The 24,789-nt window shown below is 40.6% G+C and overlaps 1 protein-coding gene across 1 annotated transcript in view; it reads right to left on the bottom strand.

The window, feature by feature from the left end:
* Window positions 1-354: 354 nt before the first annotated feature.
* MAN2A1 (mannosidase alpha class 2A member 1) overlaps window positions 355-24,789 on the bottom strand; it is a 206,212-nt gene continuing 181,777 nt past the window's right edge. The window contains exons 17-22 of the mRNA XM_040343232.1: window positions 19,661-19,794; window positions 15,067-15,208; window positions 11,454-11,587; window positions 10,141-10,335; window positions 6,582-6,686; window positions 355-1,300 (exon numbers count right to left, since the gene is read on the bottom strand). Coding sequence (XP_040199166.1) covers window positions 1,148-1,300; window positions 6,582-6,686; window positions 10,141-10,335; window positions 11,454-11,587; window positions 15,067-15,208; window positions 19,661-19,794 — 863 coding nt within the window. The 3' untranslated portion in view covers window positions 355-1,147. The remainder of the gene's footprint in view (window positions 1,301-6,581; window positions 6,687-10,140; window positions 10,336-11,453; window positions 11,588-15,066; window positions 15,209-19,660; window positions 19,795-24,789) is intronic.

Raw genomic sequence — 24,789 nt, 5'->3', positions numbered from 1 at the left:
ATAAACAGAGAAACATTTATCAAAAAATTTGAAACAAAAATTGCATGGAAATCAGGCAGCCTGATTCACAAAGTCTATGCAACAGTTTTTATGTGAATTTGTTACCACTATGCTTCTAAATCCTGGGTAGCAAGGTGCAAAAAGGTATATAGCTGATTTGCCACTGAAAGGATAAATATTTAAACCTAAAACATACACAAATAAGAAGTGGTAAGGGACGGTTTTATTTCGTCATACTGCTACTTTGAGAGCAGCAGGGGGAGATCTTTATAAATAAGGCTGCCCAATTATAATACACCTGTCTCTGCTCTGGTTTATCACTGCCTTGCTGAGACAGAATTTGGAAATATATTCCTAAATTACGTAAAATTGCCCATCGAACACCGACTTTAAGCAGTTTCAATGGGTCATCAATTCTACTACATTTGCCAACAAACTTTTTATGGGAGGGTCAATTCTATTAGAATTAAATGTACAGACTGCTTACTTGTGCAAGCTGATGTACGGTTAACTTTTTGCCAACAAATTGCTTAACTTAATTGATTACCACAGAGTTCCAAGAAGGCAAGTTGACATAATACACTGACAGCTTTAAATAAGGCTGTGACAAAGCCATAGTGAGGGTGAGTGAAATGCTAGAAGGATGTAGGGAAGGAAATTATCCCACACAGAAACCAGTTAAAACTGAAGGGACAGAATGGTTTTGCAGTAATCTAAATAGATTGCCTGGAACAGGCCATAATATTAAACAGCTTTTGGCAACATACTGACTGGTAACTTTAACAAAAGTCAATACTGTGACTCTCCAATTGTAACAATTATTTGGCCACTTGCTTCAAGTGTGTTTGCTTCACTTGTCAGAATACATTTTGTAAAGTGTATTTTTACCATCTTAATATTTGACTTCAGAATTTAGCGAGAACAAAAAGGAAATCAATTAAAGTTCAAGTTCTATGAAAGAAAACGAAAAAAGAAAAATATACTTCATGTACTGGATGAAGGTGGTGTAAAACATGGCTTTTCTTGGAGGTGTTGTCAACAGAAAATGTTGAAAGCAAATCCTCACAGTGTCCAGAAGCTGGTATAGCAATGTGCTTCTTTATTGCATGTAAAACGCATAAGATAACGTTGTTGCTTACAGCAAAGTTCATCTCAGTTTTACTCTAAATGTGCTAATGTCCATAGGGCTCATGGTGACCGTGCTTATGTTTTGAGCATCTGTAGATGTATACATTAAAGATAAGGTTGATGATCTGAGACTCTCAACTTTAAATCCACTGAAAAGTTCATAAAACGAAATCTGAAAACACAAAGAAAAGAACAATAAATTCTCTCTCACACAATAATATATTATATATACACATACAGTGAGGAAAATAAGTATTTGAACACCCTGCTATTTTGCAAGTTCTCCCACTTGGAAATCATGGAGGGGTCTGAAATTGTCATCGTAGGTGCATGTCCACTGTGAGAGACATAATCCAAAAAAAAATTCCAGAAATCACAATTTATGATTTTTTAACTATTTATTTGTATGATACAGCTGCAAATAAGTATTTGAACACCTGTCTATCAGCTAGAATTCTGACCCTCAAAGACCTGTTAGTCTGCCTTTAAAATGTCCACCTCCACTCCATTTATTATCCTAAATTAGATGCACCTGTTTGAGGTCATTAGCTGCATAAAGACACCTGTCCACCCCATACAATCAGTAAGAATCCAACTACTAACATGGCCAAGACCAAAGAGCTGTCCAAAGACACTAGAGACAAAATTGTACACCTCCACAAGGCTGGAAAGGGCTACGGGGAAATTGCCAAGCAGCTTGGTGAAAAAAGGTCCACTGTTGGAGCAATCATTAGAAAATGGAAAAAGCTAAAACATGACTGTCAATCTCCCTCGGACTGGGGCTCCATGCAAAATCTCACCTCGTGGGGTCTCAATGATCCTAAGAAAGGTGAGAAATCAGCCCAGGACTACACAGGAGGAGCTGGTCAATGACATGAAAAGAGCTGGGACCACCGTTTCCAAGGTTACTGTTGGTAATACACTAAGACGTCATGGTTTGAAATCATGCATGGCACGGAAGGTTCCCCTGCTTAAACCAGCACATGTCAAGGCCCGTCTTAAGTTTGCCAATGACCATTTGGATGATCCAGAGGAGTCATGGGAGAAAGTCATGTGGTCAGATGAGACCAAAATATAACTTTTTGGTCATAATTCCACTAACCGTGTTTGGAGGAAGAAGAATGATGAGTACCATCCCAAGAACACCATCCCTACTGTGAAGCATGGGGGTGGTAGCATCATGCTTTGGGGGTGTTTTTCTGCACATGGGACAGGGCAACTGCACTGTATTAGGGAGAGGATGACCGGGGCCATGTATTGCGAGATTTTGGGCAACAACCTCCTTCCCTCAGTTAGAGCTTTGAAGATGGGTCGAGGCTGGGTCTTCCAACATGACAATGACCCGCAGCACACAGCCAGGATAACCAAGGAGTGGCTCTGTAAGAAGCATATCAAGGTTCTGGCGTGGCCTAGCCAGTCTCCAGAACTAAACCCAATAGAGAATCTTTGGAGGGAGCTCAAACTCAGTGTTTCTCAGCGACAGCCCAGAAACCTGACTGATCTAGAGAAGATCTGTGTGGAGGAGTGGGCCAAAATCCCTCCTCCAGTGTGTGCAAACCTGGTGAAAAACTACAAGAAACGTTTGACCTCTGTAATTGCAAACAAAGGCTACTGTACCAAATATTAACATTGATTTTCTCAGGTGTTCAAATACTTATTTGCAGCTGTATCATACAAATAAATAGTTAAAAAAATCATACATTGTGATTTCTGGATTTTTTTTTTGATTATGTCTCTCACAGTGGACATGCACCTACGATAACAACTTCAGACCCCTCCATGATTTCCAAATGCATTTGCCAAGGGCCACAGCCTGCTAAAAGGATGGACTCTGAAAAAGTGGCAGAAGGTGGATTTTTCAGATGAATCTTCTGTTGAATTACACCACAGTCGCCGCAAATATTACAGGAGACCTACTGGAACCCGCATGGAGCCGAGATTTACCCAGAAAAAAGTGAAGTTTGGTGGAGGCAAAATCATGGTCTGGGGTTACATGCAGTATGGGGGTGTGGGAGGGATCTGCAGAGTGGAAGGCAACATAAATAGTCTAAAATACCAAGAAATCTTAGCTACCTCTTATATTCCCAACCATAAAAAGGCCAAATTTTGCAGCTAGATGGCGCTCCATCGCATACTTCTATCTCTACATCAAAGTTCCTTAAGGCGAAGAAGATCAAGATGCTCCAGGATTGGCCATCCCAGTCACCAGACATGAACATCATTGAGCATATGTGGTGTAGGATGAAAGAGGAAGCATGGAGGACGAAACCAAAGAATATTGATGAACTCTGAGAGGCATTCAAGACTGTTTTCTTTGCTATTTCTGATGACTATCAATAAATTGTATGAATTCTAGCCAAACCGCATGGATGCTGTCCTTCAAGTCATACAAGATATTAAATTTGGATCTCGCAGCACTACTACTTAATTTGCTGACATTTTGGGATTTTCAGTAGTTGTTCAATTTCTGTATAGGTGACAAAACTTTTGTCTTGACAAAATTTGACCTTTGTCTTGATTAAATGATAAATCTTATTTCAGTGAAACCAATTTATTTCAGTGCATTAAACATCATTTGGGAGGGCTTTAGCTTTTCATATGAGCTATTTCTAACACCAATTGATTAAAGTCAGGTTAATAGCAGGAGTTTCTACAAAATAGAGAAGCGACAAGACTTTTGTCAGGGACTGTATATATAATTTTTTTTTCTTCACATATACACACACAGGAGGTAAAATAAGTATTGAACACATCACCATTTTTCTAGGTATATATATTTTTAAAAAGGTGCTATTGACAATAAATGTTCTCTACATGTTAGTAACAAACCATGCAATCCATACATACAGTGCCTTGCGAAAGTATTCGGCCCCCTTGAACTTTGCGACCTTTTGCCACATTTCAGGCTTCAAACAAAGATATAAAACTGTATTTTTTTTTGAAGAATCAACAACAAGTGGGACACAATCATGAAGTGGAACTAAATTTATTAGATATATCAAACTTTAACAAATAAAAAACTGAAAAATTTGGCGTGCAAAATTATTCAGCCCCTTTACTTTCAGTGCAGCAAACTCTCTCCAGAAGTTCAGTGAGGATCTCCTGAATGATCCAATGTTGACCTAAATGACTAATGATGATAAAAAGAATCTTCCTGTGTGTAATCAAGTCTCCGTATAAATGCACCTGCACTGTGATAGTCTCAGAGGTCCATTTAAAGCGCAGAGAGCATCATGAAGAACAAGGAACACAGCAGGCAGGTCCGAGATGTTGTGGAGAAGTTTAAAGCCGGATTTGGATACAAAAAGATTTCCCACGCTTTTAACATCCCAAGGAGCACTGTGCAAGCGATAATATTGAAATGGGAGTATCAGACCACTGCAAATCTACGAAGACCTGGCCGTCCCTCTAAAATTTCAGCTCATACAAGGAGAAGACTGATCAGAGATGCAGCCAAGAGGCCCATGATCACTCTGGATGAACTGCAGAGATCTACAGCTGAGGTGGGAGACTCTGTCCAAAGGACAACAATCAGTCATATACTGCACAAATCTGGCCTTTATGTAAGAGTGGCAAGAAGAAAGCCATTTCTTAAAGATATCCATAAAAAGTGTAGTTTAAAGTTTGCCACAAGCCACCTGGGAGACACACCAAACATGTGGAAGAAGGTGCTCTGGTCAAATGAAACCAAAATCGAACTTTTTGGCAACAATGCAAAACGTAATGTTTGGCGTAAAAGCAACACAGCTCATCACCCTGAACACACCATCCCCACTGTCAAACATGGTGGAGGCAGCATCATGGTTTGGGCCTGCTTTTCTTCAGCAGGGACAGGGAAGATGGTTAAAATTGATAGGAAGATGGATGGAGCCAAATACAGGACCATTCTGGAAGAAAACCTGATGGAGTCTGCAAAAGACCTGAGACTGGGACGGAGATTTGTCTTCCAACAAGACATTGATCCAAAACATAAAGCAAAATCTACAATGGAATGGTTCACAAATAAACATATCCAGGTGTTAGAATGGCCAAGTCAAAGTCCAGACCTGAATCCAATCGAGAATATGTGGAAAGAACTGAAAACTGCTGTTCACAAACGCTCTCCATCCAACCTCACTGAGCTCGAGCTGTTTTGCAAGGAGAAATTGGCAAAAATTTCAGTCTCTCGATGTGCAAAACTGATAGAGACATACCCCAAGCGACTTACAGCTGTAATCGCAGCAAAAGGTGGCGCTACAAAGTATTAACTTAAGGGGGCTGAATAATTTTGCATGTCCAATTTTCAGTTTTTTATTTGTTAAAAAAGTTTGAAATATCCAATAAATTTAGTTCCACTTCATGATTGTGTCCCACTTGATTCTTCAAAAAAAAATTACAGTTTTATATCTTTATGTTTGAAGCCTGAAATGTGGCAAAAGGTCGCAAAGTTCAAGGGGGCCGAATACTTTCGCAAGGCACTGTACAAAGAAACCAAAAACAAAAGTTCAAAAATGAAGTTGTGTAATAAAATGAAATGACACTGGGAAAAACACAAGAAAGGGGAGGTGCAAAAAGGCATGGAAAGCCTTTCAGTAATTAGAAACTATCCTGCCCCTTTTCAGTGCAAATTAATATCAGCTGGCTTAGTCTCAACTGATGGCCTATAAAAAGGTGTCTCATTATTAAGGTGTCACACAAGAAACATCTCATGATGGGTAAAAGAAGAAAAGGAGCTATCTCAAACACCTTTGCAACCTTATTGTGGCAAAACATACTGATGGCTTTGGTTACAGAAGGATTTCTATACTTCTGGATTATGGCCCCAACAGTGCTTACTAGAACATTCAGAAATGGTTTGTGCACCCCTTCACTCTTCGCACTGTCAGAGGAGTACCGAAAATGTTGTGATGTCTTTGACAAAGGTCAGTTTGCCTCTGCACCGGTCGTATGATTGCACAATTGGTGCCATACCCAAAGCCATGGAGTAGTACGTGGCAGACGTACTCTCAAGGTTTCATCCGTAGATCCTTGTCTCCTGCTGGTGTTGGTTTCTTCTATGTGAAAAAGAAGAATGGTGAATTGAGACCTTGTATTGGTTATAGGGGTCTCAAATTGCTTCACAATTAAGAAAGCGTTTGGATTCTGAAATTTGACCGCCTCAAGGGAGCAACGGTTTTCACGAAGCTTGATTTGCGAAGGACATACAATCTTGTGAGGATCAAGGAGGGCGAAGAATAGGAAAACTGCGTTTAATACCAGAACAGGCACAACACATCTAACCAATGATTATTTATTTTTTTAGGATTTCCAAGCCTAAGAAAATTTGATACATTTAATATATACATTTTAGATTTGAATGTGGCTCTGCTACATGTAGCAATACCCCAATTGTTTGGCTGGCTAAGACCTAAAAAGTTCACAAAAGCTAAGGTATAGGAAAACATTGCACAGTACACTTCTTTAAAGTGAAATACCTTTCCCTGAGATGTAGAGCAGAAAAGACCAAGTTCTTTATTTGCAAACATGCAATCAAATCCTTTCCTATGCAGAATTAGCGCTGCCTCTTCCGATGGCCCAACCTGAATGCAAGCATAAAGACATCAGTTTAGAAATATTCTTTTGACATAACAGTGACATTTATTTTTTTCTTACATTAAATTCATAACTAATGACATGCCAGAAAAGCATAACGAATTATTCTGCATAATTCAAACTAAACAATTCTATGCCTTAGTGCTAAATTTAAACTGTCCACTTGTAGTTCACTACACAGAGCCATATATGGCAGTAATCAATACAGAAAACAGTAGGCATGTCAGTCATAAATGGAACAAAGAATTACTGTTTGAAATTCTGTCAAGCTAAGAAACCGATTCCGCTGATAACATTTTTGAAGTTTAAAATAGGCGTAATACCTTGGTATCTCACCAACAGATACAGAAAACACACATCAAACCAAATACAGGCCTACGCTAGTAAAACCTAACAGAAGAGAGAAAAAATATAGCAGAAAAAACAAAAACAGAATAGAAGAGAGGGAAGACTGCTGTTCTGGAAGCTTATTTTGTGAAACAAATTCTCCAAAAGCAATATAACATGGGAAAACACACCCTCTAAGCAGGAACTAATGCCGCGTACACACAACCGTTTTTCGGGTTGTAAAAAAAATGACATTTTTAACTACGTTTTTTTCAACCCGATCGTTAAAACGGCCTTGCCTACACACGATCGTGAAAAAAAAAATGCTTTAGTAAAGCACGGTGACGTACAACACGTACGATGGCACTATAAAGGGGAAGTTCCATTTGGATGGTGCCACCCTTTGGGCTGCTTTTGCCGATTTAGTGTTAGTAAAAGACGATTTGCGCTTTTCAGTCTGTTACTGCGTGATGAATGTGCTTATTACTCCATTACGATCGCTAATTTTATCAGAACGAGCACTCCCGTCTAATAACTTGCTTCTGAGCATGCACGTTTTTTTCACGTCGTTAAAGCCCACACACGACCATTTTTTACGATGTTAAAAACGTCTAAAAAAATTAGAGCATGTTCGAAATTTTTAATGCCCATTTTTTACATCGTAAAAAAATGCTCTGGAGCCCACACACGATCGTTTTTAATGACAAAAAAAAAAAAAAATTTCAACCCGAAAAACTGTCGATTGTATGCGGCATAAAACTTGCAAAACTTGTGTGTGAGGTTAAAAATTCTGGTTTATGCAAGGAAGAGAAAATGCTCAAAATCCTTCAAAACCTGAGTCCAAAACGCGGAATTCTGTCATTAAAAAAATAAAAAAGATTTCCTAACTTATAAGGCCTGCATGTAATGGCAATCAAGAATGTTCAGAACCTATTCTTTCTGTCTCAAAGCGCATGTAAACCCAAGAACAAAAATTTTATTTTCTCTTTTTTCACAAAACATTTTTTGTCATAGGTTGACAACATGAAATCACCTGAGCATAATCTAGAGAGAAGCAGTTTAAAAGTTTTTAGATATCAGTTATTTTTACATTAAGGAAGTACTATACTCACCTTGGCTCCAGTGATGCCAACGTCCTGGAGCTTACCGCTGGCATCTCTGAGCAGCCGGCATCTGGGTATTGAATGGTGGCAGCTTTTATCGCCTGGGCGGGGATAACATCACTCCCGCGAATACGAAGGAGTTTCATCGGTTTTGACATTGCTGAATTTCTAAAGTGAGCTGCTTGAGGTTGCAGTCAGGGCGGTAGCAGCAAGGGGTTAAACGGGTATAACAAAAGCCTTTCAATAACATTCCTGCAGACTCTCAGTCAACTGTCTGCCTGAACCACTTGTACGGGAAGACAGTTAAAGTGATTTACTGTGTAAAAAAAAATCCTATCTAGGAGAAAGGAACCCGAGTATGCATGTGCTCAGACAGGTCCAACCACCACAGAAGTGAGGAATTTGCTTTATTTGGTACAAGGATTTTACATTCCATAGAAGACTATTTTCTGTCAAGGCAAGGATAATATAAGGAAACTGCAGCTCCTTTATGCAAATTTGAGCTAACTAGGGTGCTGAACAGTTGAGGTCACAAAAAAAAGCTGAAAAAAAAAAAAACAGCCGAAATTCATGCTCATGTATACATAAACTTCTTTGGAATGGGTATGCTGAAAAACCAGGATCCAATCGATCACTGTGTTCTGGCAGGCAGTCCTCCAGTCAGAACACACTAGCTCAGCAGAGAGATCACTGTAATAACATACAGCCAGCTCCTCTCAAGCTTCTCACTTTTTTTTTCATGCAGCCCCCTGGGTTGAGAGAAAAAAACTCAGTGTATGAGACATTAGGAACACTGCTTAGATTAAAAAATAAAAAAATAGCAATTTATTATTGAATACATAGCTTTACTGATGAGCGTCTTTTATACAGTATTAGTCCAACTTTAACTACCGCCCGCCCGCCATATAAACAAATGATGGCAGGCGGGATGCTTCCTTATTCTCGCATGCTGTGTCACTGGGACACGGTGCGACCCCGATCTCTATAAAGAGCCGATGAGGTGGCCATTTACCCATGTGACCAGCTGTGTCCAATCACAGCTGATCACATATAAACAAGGAAATGCCATTTATCCGCTCTCCTCGCATCACACGGACTGTGTGAGAGGAGAGGAAAGCCAATCAGTGGCATCTCCTCACAGGGGGAGACCTGTACAGATAAATCAAGGCCCTGATGATCAGTGCAGCCCCAAGAGTTCCCAGCAGTGATGCCAGTCTATGCCAATTTGTGCCCAGTGAGGCCAATCTGTGCCCATCAGTGATGCAAGTCAGTCATCAGCGCACATCAGTGGCAAAAAGTCACTCATTACCAAATTTTCGGACCAAAAAAAAAAAAGATTTTTTTTTTCCATTTCCTGTATTTTTTCATTGTTTTAGCAAAAAAAATGAAAGTCCCAGCGGTAATTAAATACCACGAAAAGAAAGCTCTATGTGTGAAGAAAATGGTTAAAAATTTGGGTACAGCTTTGTTTGAAAATTAGCCTGGGAAGGAAGGGGGTAAAAGCGGTTAAAGTATGTATAACCAAAATGTTTCTACCTCTGTTTATTTTTGTCTCTGGGCCCCCTTGGTGACATTTTTTTTTTCTTTTTGATTTACGATTTTAGAGATGCAATACAATAGGAGAGAGGAAAACGCTCCAACAATTGAGGAAATTCCAAGTTAAACAGTTGTTACCTGAACAAGTTTGCTTATTGGAAGATCTCTTGCCGCTTTTTGGAGACATTTCAGATTTCCCATCTCTTGCTCATACAAATACACACAAACACACACACACACACAAACACACATAAACACACATATTATATACACATACACACACCAAGATGATCTGCATTTCCTACATTTTCTATAGGAGTACATCAACTATAACAAACACCAAAATATTTTTCTACATTGCATTTATCAACTCTATATAGAAGTATGATCCTTCTGTAGGTTCATTATATTCAATTGTTAAATTCCAACCCTCTATTTACAATGTAAACATAGTCCTGTAGGACCTATGACATACCTTTGCTTGAATAGTTCGTAAATTAACTAAATGAACATCACAAGGCATTGAAGTCATGAGAGGAGAGAAGGCATCTAGTAGTGGAGGAGCATCAGTGTCCATCATTGTAGCCATTGAGATTAATGGTTGGTTTAATGTGGTTGATGTTATATGACTTAAAAGGGATGGATAACTGACAGCTCTTCTGTCTTCACCCTGTGCAGATAAAAAAAAAGTGTTACAGGAACAAGAAAAAAAAAAATCAAATGTATGGGCTGCCTGAGAAAGTAATATACAAGATATCATGATTTTGCAAAAAAAAAAAGAAAAAGAAAAAAAGAAGCTAGACCCTTACAGTGAAGCAGAAAGGCTGGTGGAGAAAGACAACTTTATTATGCTGCATTACCACAAATGTATAAAACTAACAATGTCCTAAGGCAGCACTTTAACACAGAGCGCTTGGGGTGGGGTGAAATGCAGGATATTCAAGGCAGTCTAACAATTGTTTCTGCAAACCTTTATGCAGTCTTCTGATTGATCCAAAAGTTGCAGCCTAGCCCAACTTTCCCAAATACTTGAACTGTGTTAGCAGCTCAGCGGCAATACCAAACTAAACTCCATTTCCAGGTATGGAATCTCCCCAGTCATACAGAGAGATTTATGCTAGCTATAGGAATTTTAAAGCACTTTTTAATATTTGCTGTTGAGGGATTTGTTCATTTCAGATGCTTATGCTCATGTCACGTTTACATTAAGCCTTGTTTCGTAGTGCAGCACTATTGCAAAACTACATAGTGTTTGCCGAATATCAAGGTTCCTTCGATTATTACACTTGAATGAGACTTGAATACTACTAAATAATATACTCCTAATGCACTGCAACTTTTTTTCAATGCTGTACCAGTGAATGGCCTTTATGCAGACATCCAGATTTGTTGCTTAGTGCCCACTTTTGTTTTATAGAACAGCTTTGGAAAGGACTACTGTTTGGCGACAATGCAATGTCTATGCTGTGCCAATGATATTAAAATAAGTATGCAGCATTGTGGAGAAAAAGTTAACTTGCAAATAAACTGAGATGCAAATTAGATTTGGTGTTCCTGGTCAGATTAGTGGATTTTTTTACCTTGGGATTTGTGAAATTAAGATAGGAAGTTATTTAATTGGGTAGAGCACACATTCATTCTGTAAATGACGCATGGAATCACAGAAAATAAACTGGGTATGTGCCTTTTACCAGATGGGAAGTTAAAAATGAAAGTATGTGCTTTCTATTTCAATCTCTACTGCACCCTTTGCTTTGGAGTACATGCATGGCAAATACGCTTACAAACCTCGTGTATTCCAGTCCTTTGCTCTAAAAGAAGCCTGAATAAATTGAATGTGATTTTGTTATCTTGAAGACCTTGCCCAAGACCACGATTATCATCCTGCATCAGTCGACGGTCCATGAACACTTCCAGCTGACCTTGGGAGTAAAATGAGGCAATGGTTTACACAATCAAATGTCTGGAAACATTACATTTAAATTACAGTTTAACATTATGTTCCCTTCATTTTCTCCATAAAACAGATAGAGATGTCAGGCTTAATATGCATTGTGAAGCTTGCAATAAAACAAAAGAAGCGAAACGGCCAGCAGCTTAGAAGAGCAATTTTTCCCCATCTCTGCAGACATGTCTGTTAGGCTAAACTGGCTTTAAGGGAGCCAATAACTTTCAGCTGTCAGCAGTACTTCACCAATTTTGGAACTGCCTACAGACCCAGGCAAGAGCTACTTTACAATAAGGAATATTATACCCCTTTCGTTATTATACAGGATAGCTCCCTCTCTCATATACATACACACTATCTATCTATCTATCTATCTATCTATCTATCTATCTATCTATCTATCTATCTATCTATCTATCTATCTATCTATCTATCCATCCATCTATCCATCCATCTATCCATCCATCTATCCATCTATCCATCCATCTATCTATCTATCCATCCATCTGTCTATCTATCCATCCATCTGTCTATCTATCCATCCATCTGTCTATCTATCCATCTGTCTATCTATCCATCCATCTATCTGTCTATCCACACACACACCACCCCCTTAAAAAGTACACCCTCTTCTCTGGAAAACAGTAAATATCTATTTGTATTGAAAAATGTAATGTACACAAGAAATGATGCCGTGAGAGGCTGGCCCAGATTGATGTCTTTTAGGATTTTTTCACAGAACAGAGTGAACACATCAAAATCTGTACTCAGATATGGGTGTTTTCTCAACTGCCAAGCAAAAAACAGTTAAAGATATGCTTAGAACCCCCAAATATTACGTATATATTTTTTTTAGAGAATAAAAGTCTGGTCCCTGAATTTTTTTGTGTCGCACTGTATTTGCGCAGTAGTTTTCAAACGAAATTTTTTTGGGAAAAAAAATACTATAATAAGTTTTAATGCAAAGTTACCACAATATATACCCTAATTATTTTGGTAAAATATACTATTACGCTGAGTAAATAGATACGAAACATGTCACGCTTTAAAATTGTGCCCGCTCATGGAGTGGCGAATATAATACTCAATCTCCATAGGCTACGCTTTAAGAACGATTGCTCTCGCTATAACGTTTGCGGCAATACCTCACATATGTGGTGCGAATACTGTTTATATATGTGTGCACGACCTATGTATGTGTTCGCCTCTGTGAGAGAGCATGGGGGCTGCTCGAAAAAAAATGTAATAATCAATTTCATTGCTGTCACAAGAAATGGAAGCATCCCTTGGGATAGCAATAAAAAATGCCAGGTCCTCTTTATTGATATATTTGGGGACCCCAGTACTCTTCTCCTAAAGCGGAGTTCCAACCACAATTAGCATTTTTTAAATGTATGTCCTTTCATCCTGCATTTTTATAATATAAATCTGGTCACTTACTATTTTACAATCCACCGCCGATCCGCATAGATATTCAAAAAGATAGTTTATAAAACTATATCTACACCGTTGTCATTTTGCTTGTAGGCATTGTGAAGCCTACAGGCACATACTTCCTGGAAGTCTTGGATGGGGAGTGATAATTGGACAGCACACTGCATCCTGGGAAATGATGACACACATTTCCCAGGAGCATTAGAGGGAGATGATGTCAGAATCCTAGGTGGTTTCAAAGGCGGATTTCGTGGGACCGCATAGCAACAGGCATTTCCAGATGAGTAAAAAAAAAAAAAAAAATTTTTCTTTTTTAGTCGTAAGCTACAGTTTAAAGCAAATTTTTTTTTTTTTTAATGGAACCTCCATTTTAAAAGCAAAATAAATAAATACAAATTATCATGCTAAAAGGCTCAGTTTAACTCTTTTTTCAGTTAAGGCACCCTTTAAAATACTGCACAATCTTGCAGCAACCCAGTTTAAAACATAAAAAAACAAAACAAATAGTTTTAGATAATGCTACAGCATCCACACCTGTAGGACATCCAATATTAGAGGTGATTTATTCTTCCAAAGCAAATACACCTTTGCACACTGTTACCGAATAGTATTCCAATACTTCTCCTCTCCCTCACTCACTCAGCTAACATGACCCAGGGAGTGGGGCAGGAGAGGGGGCAAACGAGCATACTGTGCAGGCCCCTGAAGTCATCCATATTAACCAATTAAGCCATTGAAAATACACTGCATAAATATAGGAGGACATAAATTGCAACAACCACATTTTATTCTGCACGGTCTCTGCTTAAAAAATATATACGGTAATTGGGGGTTCTAAATAGTTTTTTAGCCAAGAAAAATAATGTACATGAATGAGAAAAATGCCGGAATTGGGCCGGGCTGGAACTGGTTTAAAAAAAAACATAATAAAGAAAACTGAGGAAAACCGTAGCTTTAAAGCCCAAATTCTGTAAATTAAAAAATATCTACCGTATTTTCCGGCGTATAAGACGACCCGGCGTATAAGACGACCCCCTAATTTTCCAGGAAAAATTTTGATTTTGGGATATACTCACTGTATAAGACTACCCCCTTCTTACTGTCTTTCTGGAAGCTGAGGGGTAGCCAGAACCGCTGACAGAAACAGGCTTTTTCAAATCTCACTGTGCCATTACATTACATTACTCACTGTGCCATTACATTACATGCCCAGACTGTGCCATTACATTACTCACTGTGCCATTACATTACATGCCCAGACTGTGCCATTACATTACATGCCCCCACATTGCCATTGTGCCATTACATGCCCCCACATTGCCATTGTGCCATTACATGCCCCCACATTGCCATCACTTGCCCCCACTGTGCCTGAACTTGTTGCCCCCCCCCAGTGCATTAACACTCACTTTTTTTCCCAGCGCTGACAGTCCCCCATGCTGCGATCGCGATCGTGAAGGATTTCAAAGCCGCGCCTTCACTGCAGAGTGTTCTGTGATAGGATGAACAAAAATCTTCCCAGCAGCGCCTCTGTTATGTTTCCCGCCTATCACGGACGTCTTCTCATCTCGTCCGAGGATGAGAAGGCATCTGTGATAGGAGGAACAAAGAACAGAGGCGTTGCTGGGAAGATTTTTGTTCATCCTATCACAGAACACTCTGCAGTGAAGGCGCGGCTTTGAAATCCTTCACGATCGCGATCGCAGCATGGGACACTGTCAGCGCTGGGAAAAAAGTGAGTACTGAGACTGTACCCGGCGTATAAGACGACCCCCGACTTTGGATGCATTTTTTTGCATCCAGAAAGTCGTCTTATACGCCGGAAAATACGGTAATTGTGTAGTAATCCATTGCCAATTCAGGCAGTACTGTTTAAAATACATTTGAAATGAATAAACATTAATTTCCAATTCATTAAAAAGGCCATTACCTTAGCCAAAGTCACTTCTAGGAAACAAACATTGTCAAAGCGTAAAAGTCGGGCAGTAAAGAATAAGTCAAGTACTATTATCCACTTACCATTTCTCAAACTGCCAATGCCAAGAGGCTGTGCAGCATGCAGCGTTAATCGATTGAAAATGTCCTGAATATAAGCCATTGTGCTCATTGGATAAACATTAGCCTGAAGAGGTAATTTTTTCAAAGTTTGGCGTGGCTGGATCTGTGAATAAATTAGGACCTCAATTACAAACATTGTATTTCATATTTTTTTCCCTTTTCTTTACCCAAGCTCAATTTTCAAGTTTAAAACATTTAAATTCAGCTATGAACTACGATGAGAAACGTGCATGTTTAGAAGGATTTCCAGATTAACAGACATTGGTACAAAACTTTTAGTTAACCACTTGCTTACTGGGCACATAAACCCCCTTCGTTCCCAGGCGAAATCTCAGCGTCCGGCACTGCGTCGCTTTAACTGACAATTGCGCGGTCGTGCGACGTGGCTCCCAAACAAAATTGGCGTCCTTTTTTCCCCACAAATAGAGCTTTCTTTTGGTGGTATTTGATCACCTCTGCGGTTTTTATTTTTTGCGCTATAAACAAAAAAAGAGCAACAATTTAAAAAAAATATATATTTTTTTTACTTGTTGCTATAATAAATATCCCAATTTTTTTAAAAAAAACTATTTTTTTTCTCAGTTAAGGCCGATACGTATTTTTCGACGTATTTTTGTAAAAAAAAAAAAAAAATCACAATAAGCGACTGGTTTGCGCAAAAGTTATAGCGCCTACAAAATGGGGAACAGAATTATGATTTTTTTTATTATTTTTTTTTTTACTAGTAATGGCGGCGATCTGCGATTTTTATTGAGACTGGGATATTGCGGCGGACGTATCGGACACTTTTGACACAAATTTGGCGCCATTCACATTTATACGGCGATCAGTGATATAAAAATGCACTAATTACTGTATAAATGTGACTGGCAGTGAAGGGGTTAACACTAGGGGGTGAGGAAGGGGTTAACTGTGTAGCCTGGGTGTGTTATAACTGTGTGGGGGGAGGGGGGTGACTGGGGGAGGGGACCGATGCTGTGTCCCTATGTACAAGAGACACAGATCGGTCTCCTCTCCTCTCACAGCACGTGGAGCTCTGTGTTTACACACAGAGCTCCACGTTCCTGCTGTCACCTACCGTGTCACCGACGATCGCGTGTACCCGGCGGACATCGCGGCCGCCAGGTACACGCATCGGGTCTTCGGCGATGCGTCGGGACAGTTTTTACCCGCCGCGCGCCACCCAGTGGCGCGCGCGGGTAATGCACACAAAGGCCGTTTTTAAACGGCCACTTGGCACTTGAGAGCCGCGCTGCGGACGTATTTCGTCTATAGCGCGGATCTCAAGTGGTTAAAAAGCATCAAAAATGTGTAAGCAGAATTAAGACAAGTGAAAAAGAGTAAATCAGTCTTCTGTTACTTGTAATGGGTGGGTAAATGCTTAAGTCCGACTCCCTCCAGGGTCATCTGACCTCTGCCTATCCATTATAATGCATGTGCTTCCATTGTGGAGGCTCTCAAAATTTACAGTTAGGACTACAGAAAATACTGAAGTGACTTGACAGGGCTCTGCAGCGTATGCTTGTATTTAGAAAAAATCTCATCTTGAGCACTACAGTTGATTAGAGCAGTGTTTAGCGGTGCATATTGAAGAAATTACCGTATGTGGTTTTCTAATGAGAAGTCTGACTCTCCTGGTGCTGCCACAAGGCTTTTTAACGCTTGCTGCAGCACTGAGCAGATTTAAAAAGAAGCATATTCATTACTGTACACAAAGCTTGACTTGCAATACATTAGGAGTGTTCAACTGGGCTTTAAAGAAAACCTGTGCTCTACACCTATGCAGGGCTACGTAACAGTGAACATTCTAAATTTTACTTCACTTTGCCACTAGGAGCAAAAAATAAATAAAAATACCTGACGAGGTCCTGGGTAAGGCCTGGTTCACACCTATGCGTTTTTCAGTGCATTTTCAGTTTTTCAGAAACGCACTACCGTCCATTTAGGTTACCTATAAATCACGCTCACATCTGTGTTTTGGAAAGGGACTTGAGTTTTTGGTTCCATAGACTTCAAATACAGGAACGCAACAGAAATGCATCAAAAACACAATGTTTGCATTTGTGATGTTTCTGCCGTTTCGTGCTTCTTCTGCATGACAACAGACACCTCCCAAAAAGCGCAATATGCATCAAAAACGCTTGAGAAAAACGAAAAAACACACCAAGAAAATGCATCAACCGAACCAGGCCGTACAGAGTACTTCAAATCTCTTTTGCATAATGTAGGGAGCAACCTGCTCAGTGAGATTTTGCTAAAAAAAGGTTACAATGTATGTTTGTTTTCATAGAAACCACTGCAGATTTCCCAAAACTGCAACCACTTCCATACAGGGCACTTACGCACCTTCCCGCCCAAGCCAATTTTCAGCTTTCAGCACTGTCGCACTTTGAATGGCAATTGCGCGGTCATGCTACACTGTACCCAAACAAAATTGGCATCCTTTTTTCCCCACAAATAGAGCTTTCTTTTGGTGGTATTTGATCACCTCTGTGGGTTTTTTTTTTTGTGCAACAAACTAAAAAAAAGACTGAACATTTTGAAAAAAAAATAAGTTATTTTTTTCTGTTAATTCTGTAAATAAGTAAGTTTTCTCTTTCAATTACGGGCACTGATATGGCAGCACTGATGGGCACCGATGAGATGGCACTGATGGACATCGATGAGGTGGCACCGATTGGGGGCGCTGGTATGCGGCACTGATGGGCACTCATGGGCGACACAGATGGGCACTCATGGGCGACACAGATGGGCACTCATGGGCGACACAGATGGGCACTCATGGGCGACACAGATGGGCACTCATGGGCGACACAGATGGGCACTCATGGGCGACAGATGGGCACTCATGGGCGACACAGATGGGCACTCATGGGCGACACAGATGGGCACTCATGGGCGACACAGATGGGCACTCATGGGCGACACAGATGGGCACTCATGGGCGGCACTGATGGATACTTATGGGTGGCACAGATGGGCACTGATAGGTGGGCACTGGGCATGGATGGGCACTGTGGGGTGGCACTGATGGACACTGGGGTGGCACTGATGGACACTGTGGGGTAGCACTGATAGACACTGTGGGGTAGCACTGATAGACACTGTGGGGTAGCACTGATAGACACTGTGGGGTAGCACTGATAGACACTGTGGGGCGGCACTTATTTACCAATGTTGCCAGTCAGTGCCCATTTGTGGGCACTGATTGGCATCTTTATTTTTTAATGCTTTTTTTTCCAGACTTTTTTTTTTTTGCCCCCCTTTTTTTTTTGCCCTTCCCTGGTGGTCCGGGGTGGGCTTCCCTGGTGGTCCAGTGCTGATAAACAATCAGCGCGAAGCCCCCCTGTCAGGAGAGCCGCCGATCGGCTCTCCTCTACTCGCGTCTGTCAGACGCGAGTGAGGAAGAGCCATCAACAGCTCTTCCTGTTTACATCGTGATCAGCCGTGGTTGGATACGGCTGATCACGTGGTAAAGAGCCTCCGTGAGAGACTCTTTACCTTGATCGGTGTTGCAGGGTGTCAGACTGAAACCCTGCAACAACGATCGCCACGATGCGTGCCCCCAGGGGCGCGCAGCGGCTCAGAATCCTGAGGACGTCATATGACGTCCAGTCAGGATTCTACAACCACTTTGCCGACGGCAATATGTAATTTGCAGGCGGCAAGTAGTTAAGGTAGTTAGGAGACAATGTTGGATACAAAAATGGTACTTTAAAAGCGGTGTTCCGCCCCAAAAAAATAAAACCAGCAGCTACACATACGGCAACTGCTGGCTTTTAATAAATGGACACTTACCTGTCCTGGAGTGCAGCGATGTCGGCACCCGCAGCTGATGTTTCCATAAGCTGTCGGGTGCTGCAGCTGCCATTGCGGGCAAGGGTACCCAACAGTGTAGCCTTTCGGCTTCACGCTGGGAACCCTACAGCATATGCACAAGGCCCGCTCCTCTCTCCTACTAGACTGACGGCCGGGGGAGAAGGAAGGAGCCCCGTGCTGATGTCATGGGCCGCGGCCCCACTCCAAGATGTGGGAAAGGAAAGAAAGAAAGATAGAAAGAAAGAAAGAAAGAAAAGTGGCACCGCAGGGGGGGGGGGGGGGATCTGATACTTTTGGGTGGAACTCTGCTTTAAGCAGAATTCTTTAATATGCCTATAAGGAAGTTTGATTGTTGTGTACAAATTACTTTGTGAGATTTCGATTTCTCCAGCATGTTAAAGGACATGTCTGCCTATTGCTACAAAAGGAAAATTTTAATTGGTAAACAAAATATTTTTAAAACAAAATAGGTTTAAGAAATACTGAATAAACTATATATGTAGAAAGATAAGAAAACAATATATTTATTGAACTGAAACTTTTAACTACTGTATTTATTTACCCTGAAAATAGAGGGTAAACTGTGCCTGTGTGTTATACGCAGGGGGCTGTGAAACGTCCCTCTTAAAGTTAGGGTGCGTGTTATAGGACGATAAATACGGTAATTATTTGTGATTGTTTTCAAAGACATTGCCTTATAATTATGTAATGTGTACATTTATTTATTGTAACACACCTGGTATCCATTTAGATCAGAGAAAAACCTATTTTGGCTGTTTATGTCTGAGGATATTCTCATGACAATTTCACGATTTGATTCTCCTCGAATGTCCACAATATTTGTTATTTCTGGAGACTGTCCTTCAAAACCTGTGAAAATAAAAATATACGATCTGGTAATCTAAAGATTTAGTTAGCATTCTAGTTATGTAAAATAACCCCACATGTGCCCTTAAACTCTAATTCTGGCTCAGAGGTAGATTTGCTCTCTATTTTTCAAGCACACAGCAAACCTGACAAAGATCATCAGGGGTAGGTATTTGGTTAGATTTTGGAGAGCTAAAATGTGGCCTAGTCTTCTTGCCATTCTCTTAAAATCTTGACAGCGGGTGTCACCAGGCCAATGTAGGCCCTAATAAAGAATCAAAATAACCTTTTGTTATTCACCAGCACACTCCAAGGGGGATGTATATTGCTGCTAAATGGCTTTCAGGCTGAGGCTCTTGAATACATAAACTGGAAAAAACTGGAACAATACGAAGTACATAATCCAGAGGCGACATTATGGTCAAAGAAATAGAAAAATCCCAAAAAGGAAGGACACTGAACTGTAACTGGTGTGTAAGGACAACAAATACATTTTATATGTTAAACATACTTTCATTGAATTAAAAAAGCATATATACATTACTAAGAGATACAAAAAAAATACCTGTTTGATATCATGGACTCGCCAAGAACTTGTCAGCATCACCTAGTAATAAAAGACAACCTCCTGTGCTCAAGTGTGGTGCTCAAAAGCAATTGACTCGGTTTCTATTCTACTTCAAATGTCAGATGGCCACCAAGCTTTGCTGACCTTAGGACTGGGCTAATTGCAAACTGAATACTAAGAAAAAAAGAGAAGGATGCGCCAACCTAGCGATGTACCTTTATATGCCATTTATCGGATAAATGAGAATAAAATACTCAAACAAATCCGCAGACACGCTTGTTAATACAATCCAGGAACAAATATGCTACAATCACTGCATGTGTTTTAAGGGGTGTCCCCTCTTCTTCAGAGTCAAAATGATTAAAGAACAGTGGACAATATATAGTGCTGGTCTATACCATGGTATGTGAGTATTTTGTTTGCTTTTAGTCAATCAATAAATGGTGTATAAAAATGTAATTTGCAAGGCTAGTGCACCCTTTTGAATGGCTAGTAAACCCTTTGTTTTCACACTCGTCAAGGTCACATATAGTGCGGGTGTCCTCATCCACTCTGAGCATTTTGCAGGAAAAAATGCTTTCTCAAAAAATATTTGTAAAAAACTGCGGATTCCACTCATTCAACTCCCTAAATGAAAAGAGGGCATCCAGCGCCAAGGACTCCCCAAAGACTGTAGTTCAACATACAGGTCTATAGAAGATCATTTGGGACAACTTTACACAGTACACAGCCTACCATTAAAATGCAAATAAGCCCTTGAATAATATGTGATTGGCATCCTTGCTTTCTGCTATATTGTTTTGGTTATACCCGAATATAATATACATACGTAACTAGGCGGTAGTCCCTTCTGTGGAGTGTGCACAAAGAATGGTCCTTAAAGACATGGATGAGCGAGTTTGGGGTGGAGGAACTTGACTGGCCTGCACAGAGTCCCGACCGCAATCATCCAGATAGAACACCTTGGAATGAATTAGAGCAGAGACCAGGCCTTCTCATTCAACATCAGTGCCTGACCTCACAAATGTGTTCTGGAAGAATGGCCAAACATTCCCATAGACACAATCCTAAGCCTTGTGGACAACCTTCCCAGCATGGTTGAAGAGGTTATAGCAGCAAAGGGTGGACCAAACGGACTAAGACTGGGATGCCATTAAAGTCCATGTGCATGTAGAGGCAGGCATCCCAATACTTTTGACAATATTGTGTATCTCATGCTCTAAGCCAACAGACATTAATTTCCGAGTTAAGCATTTATGGGGAACTGTATCAAATGCTTTTGCGAAATCCAGATACAGCACATTCACATGCCTTTCCTATATCTAGATGGCAGCTTATTTCCTCATAAAATGTTAGCAGATTGGTCGCACAAAAACTAGCTTTCATGAATCCATGCCGATTACTATTAATGATCCGGTTTTCATGTGCAAATTCTATAGTCCCTTATCCCCTCAAATAATTTACACACTATTGATGTTGTATACCGGGAAACTACAGGCCAGTCAGTTTATCTTTGCCCTTTATTGAATACTGGTACCATGTTGGCCTTAAACGCAGCTAGTACCATTCTAGTTCTTAATCTGTCCATAAAAAAATAACGGTCTTCACTTTTTCCACATTTTATTGTTATATCCTTATTCAAAAATAGATTAAATTCCTTATTTTCCTCAAAATTCTACAAACAATACCCCATAATGACAACGTGAAAGAAGTTTATTTGAAATCTTTGCAAATTAAAAATAAAAAAACAAAAAAATAAAAATCACATGTACATAAGTCTTCACAGCCTTTGCCATGACACTACATTTTGAGTTCAGGTGCATCCTGTTTCCACTGATCATCCTTGAGATGTTTCTACAACTTGATTGGAATCCACCTGTGGTAAATTCAGTTGATTGGACATGATTTGTAAGGTACACACCTGTCTATATAAGGTCCAACAGTTAACAGTGCGTGTCAAAACACAAACCAAGCCATGCAGGCCAAGGAATTGTCTGTAGACCTTTGAGACAGGATTGTATCGAGGGGCACATCTGGGGAAGGGTACAGCATTGAGAGTCTCAATGAGCACAGTGGCCTTCATCATCCGTAAATGGAAGAAGTTTGGAACCACCAGGACTCTTCCTGGAGTGGGCCGCCTGGCCAAACTGAGCGATCAGGGGAAAAACAACCTTAGTCAGGGAGGCAACCATGAACTCGATGGTTGTTCTGACAGAGCTCCAGCGTTACTCTGTGGAGAGGGGAGAACCTTCCAGAAGAACAACCATCTCTGCAGCAATCCACCAATCAGGCCTGTATGGTAGTGTAGCCAGACGGAAGCCACTCATCAGTAAAGGGCACATGACAGCTCACCTGGAGATTGCCAAAAGGCACCGAAGGACTCTCACACCATGAGAAACCAAATTCTCTGGTCTGAAAGATTGAATGCTTTGGTCCGAATGGCAAGCGTCATGTCTGGAGGAAGCTATCCCTAAAGTGAAGCATGATGGTGGTAGAATCATGCTGTGGGGAGGTTTTTCAGTGTCAGAAACTGGGTGACTAGGGGCCAAGGGAAAGATGAATGCAGCAAAGTACAGAGTGATGCTTGATAAAAATCTGACCAGAGCGCTCTGGACCTCAGGACAATGACCCTACGCAGACAGCCAAGAAAACAAAGTGGCTACGGGACAACCTTGTAAATGTCCTTGAGTGGACCAGCCGGAGCCCAGACTTGAACATCTCTGGAGAGATCTGAAAATGGATGTGCACGGATGCTCCCCATCCAACCCGATAGAGCTTGAGAGGTCCTGCGAAGAAAAATGGGAGAAACTGCCCAAAAATAGATGTGCCAAGCTTGTAGCATTATACTCAGACTCATAGACTTTATGAGGCTGCAATTGGGGCCAAAGGTGCTTCAAAGTATTGAGCAAAGACTGCAAATACTTATGTACATGTGATTTTTTTTTATATAAATTTGCAAATATGTCAAACAAACTTCTTTAACATTGTCATTATGGTGTATGGTTTGTCAAATTCTGAAAAAAAGAATGCATTTAATCCATTTTGTAATAAGGCTGCAACATAAAATGTGGGAAAAGTGAAGATCTTTTTTTGTACATTGGCTTCTGTTAGCCACAATGGTACATTCTGTGATGCGTTCCTAATTATCCAGTGTTGTTACTATACCCCTCCTTTTCCTTTGTAAAAACTGAGGACGACGCATTTTAAACTGACATTCTCATTATTTGTAAGCAACTTCCCCGATCCTTTTATGGGACCTATATAATCTTGCTTTCTTACGATAAAAATTTTTTTTTTTTTTAAATTGGCATTTTATTTATTTTTTTACTCTGATCTGCGCCTTACGTAGTCTAATTTAGCTTCCATGATCGTGCTCTTACACCTCGTTGCAGACCTTGTAGTGATAGAATGCCGACAACCACTCAGTCTTATACCTTTTAAAGTAAATTTTTTCTCTCTTTGAAACCTTTCTACGCTAAAAAATGTAGCCACTCATGTTTAATATTAGCTCCTTTACATTTGTTGCCCATTGGAATGAATGTTCAATGCTTCTATAATTGGATGTGGTGCTTTTTAATGCAGACTCCCTCTTCATATTAGTTATGGTCAAAGAAAAGCAAGAGGCCAGGGCATGCAGAAAACAGGATTCTGACTAGCAAATATGTGTTGGGTCAGGCAGACAAATTGGCCAGTGGCATTCAATCTGGAACAGGAGCAATGTCAGAATGACTGAAGTGTGGTAACAGAGGTACTGAGCAAGTTTAGATCACAGCTGCACTTCTGTGATTCTTCATAATTGAATGCAGATGCATTTTACCTGCAACTAATGACCTCTTGACCTGCTTCAAGATACGTTTGTATTCTTCTAGACTTATTTGTGGAAAGAAGCAGTTCTCAGGCAAACAAAATGGGGGGAGGGGGAAAAGGGGGGGGGGAGGAAGAAGGGAGGATTGGGAATGGGGGGGGGGAGAATGGGGAGAGAATGAGCAGGAAGGAAAAAGGAAATGGGTATGGAAGGGTGAAGCGGGGCTTGGGAAAGGATGAGTTGGGGAAGGGGAGGGAGAAAACGAAAAGGGAGGGACCAGATTAAGGGGAGGGGGAAGGGAAAAAGGAATAAGAGAAAGTCAACACCGGTGAGTGATTAATAGAAATCCGAAAAATGTGCTCTAGAAAAGTGCTCTTTTCGGGTTTCTATTAATCACTCACTGGTGTTGACTCTTTTATTCCTTTTTCCAACCCACCTCTCCCCCCCACCCTTTTTTTCTTTCTTTCTTTCCTCCCCTTCCCCTCACTCTGGTTCCTACCTTTTTTCGTTTTCTTCCCTCCCCTTCCCCATCTCATCCTTTCCCAAGCCCCTCTTCACCCTTCCTCCCCATTACCTTTTTCCTTCTTTCCTCTCCACCCATTTCCCCCCCTCCCCCTTTCCCCCC

The sequence above is a fragment of the Rana temporaria genome, chromosome 1, assembly GCF_905171775.1.
Source record: "Rana temporaria chromosome 1, aRanTem1.1, whole genome shotgun sequence".
Taxonomy (NCBI): Eukaryota; Metazoa; Chordata; class Amphibia; order Anura; family Ranidae; genus Rana; species Rana temporaria.
This window is presented reverse-complemented; position numbering and strand designations above follow the sequence as displayed.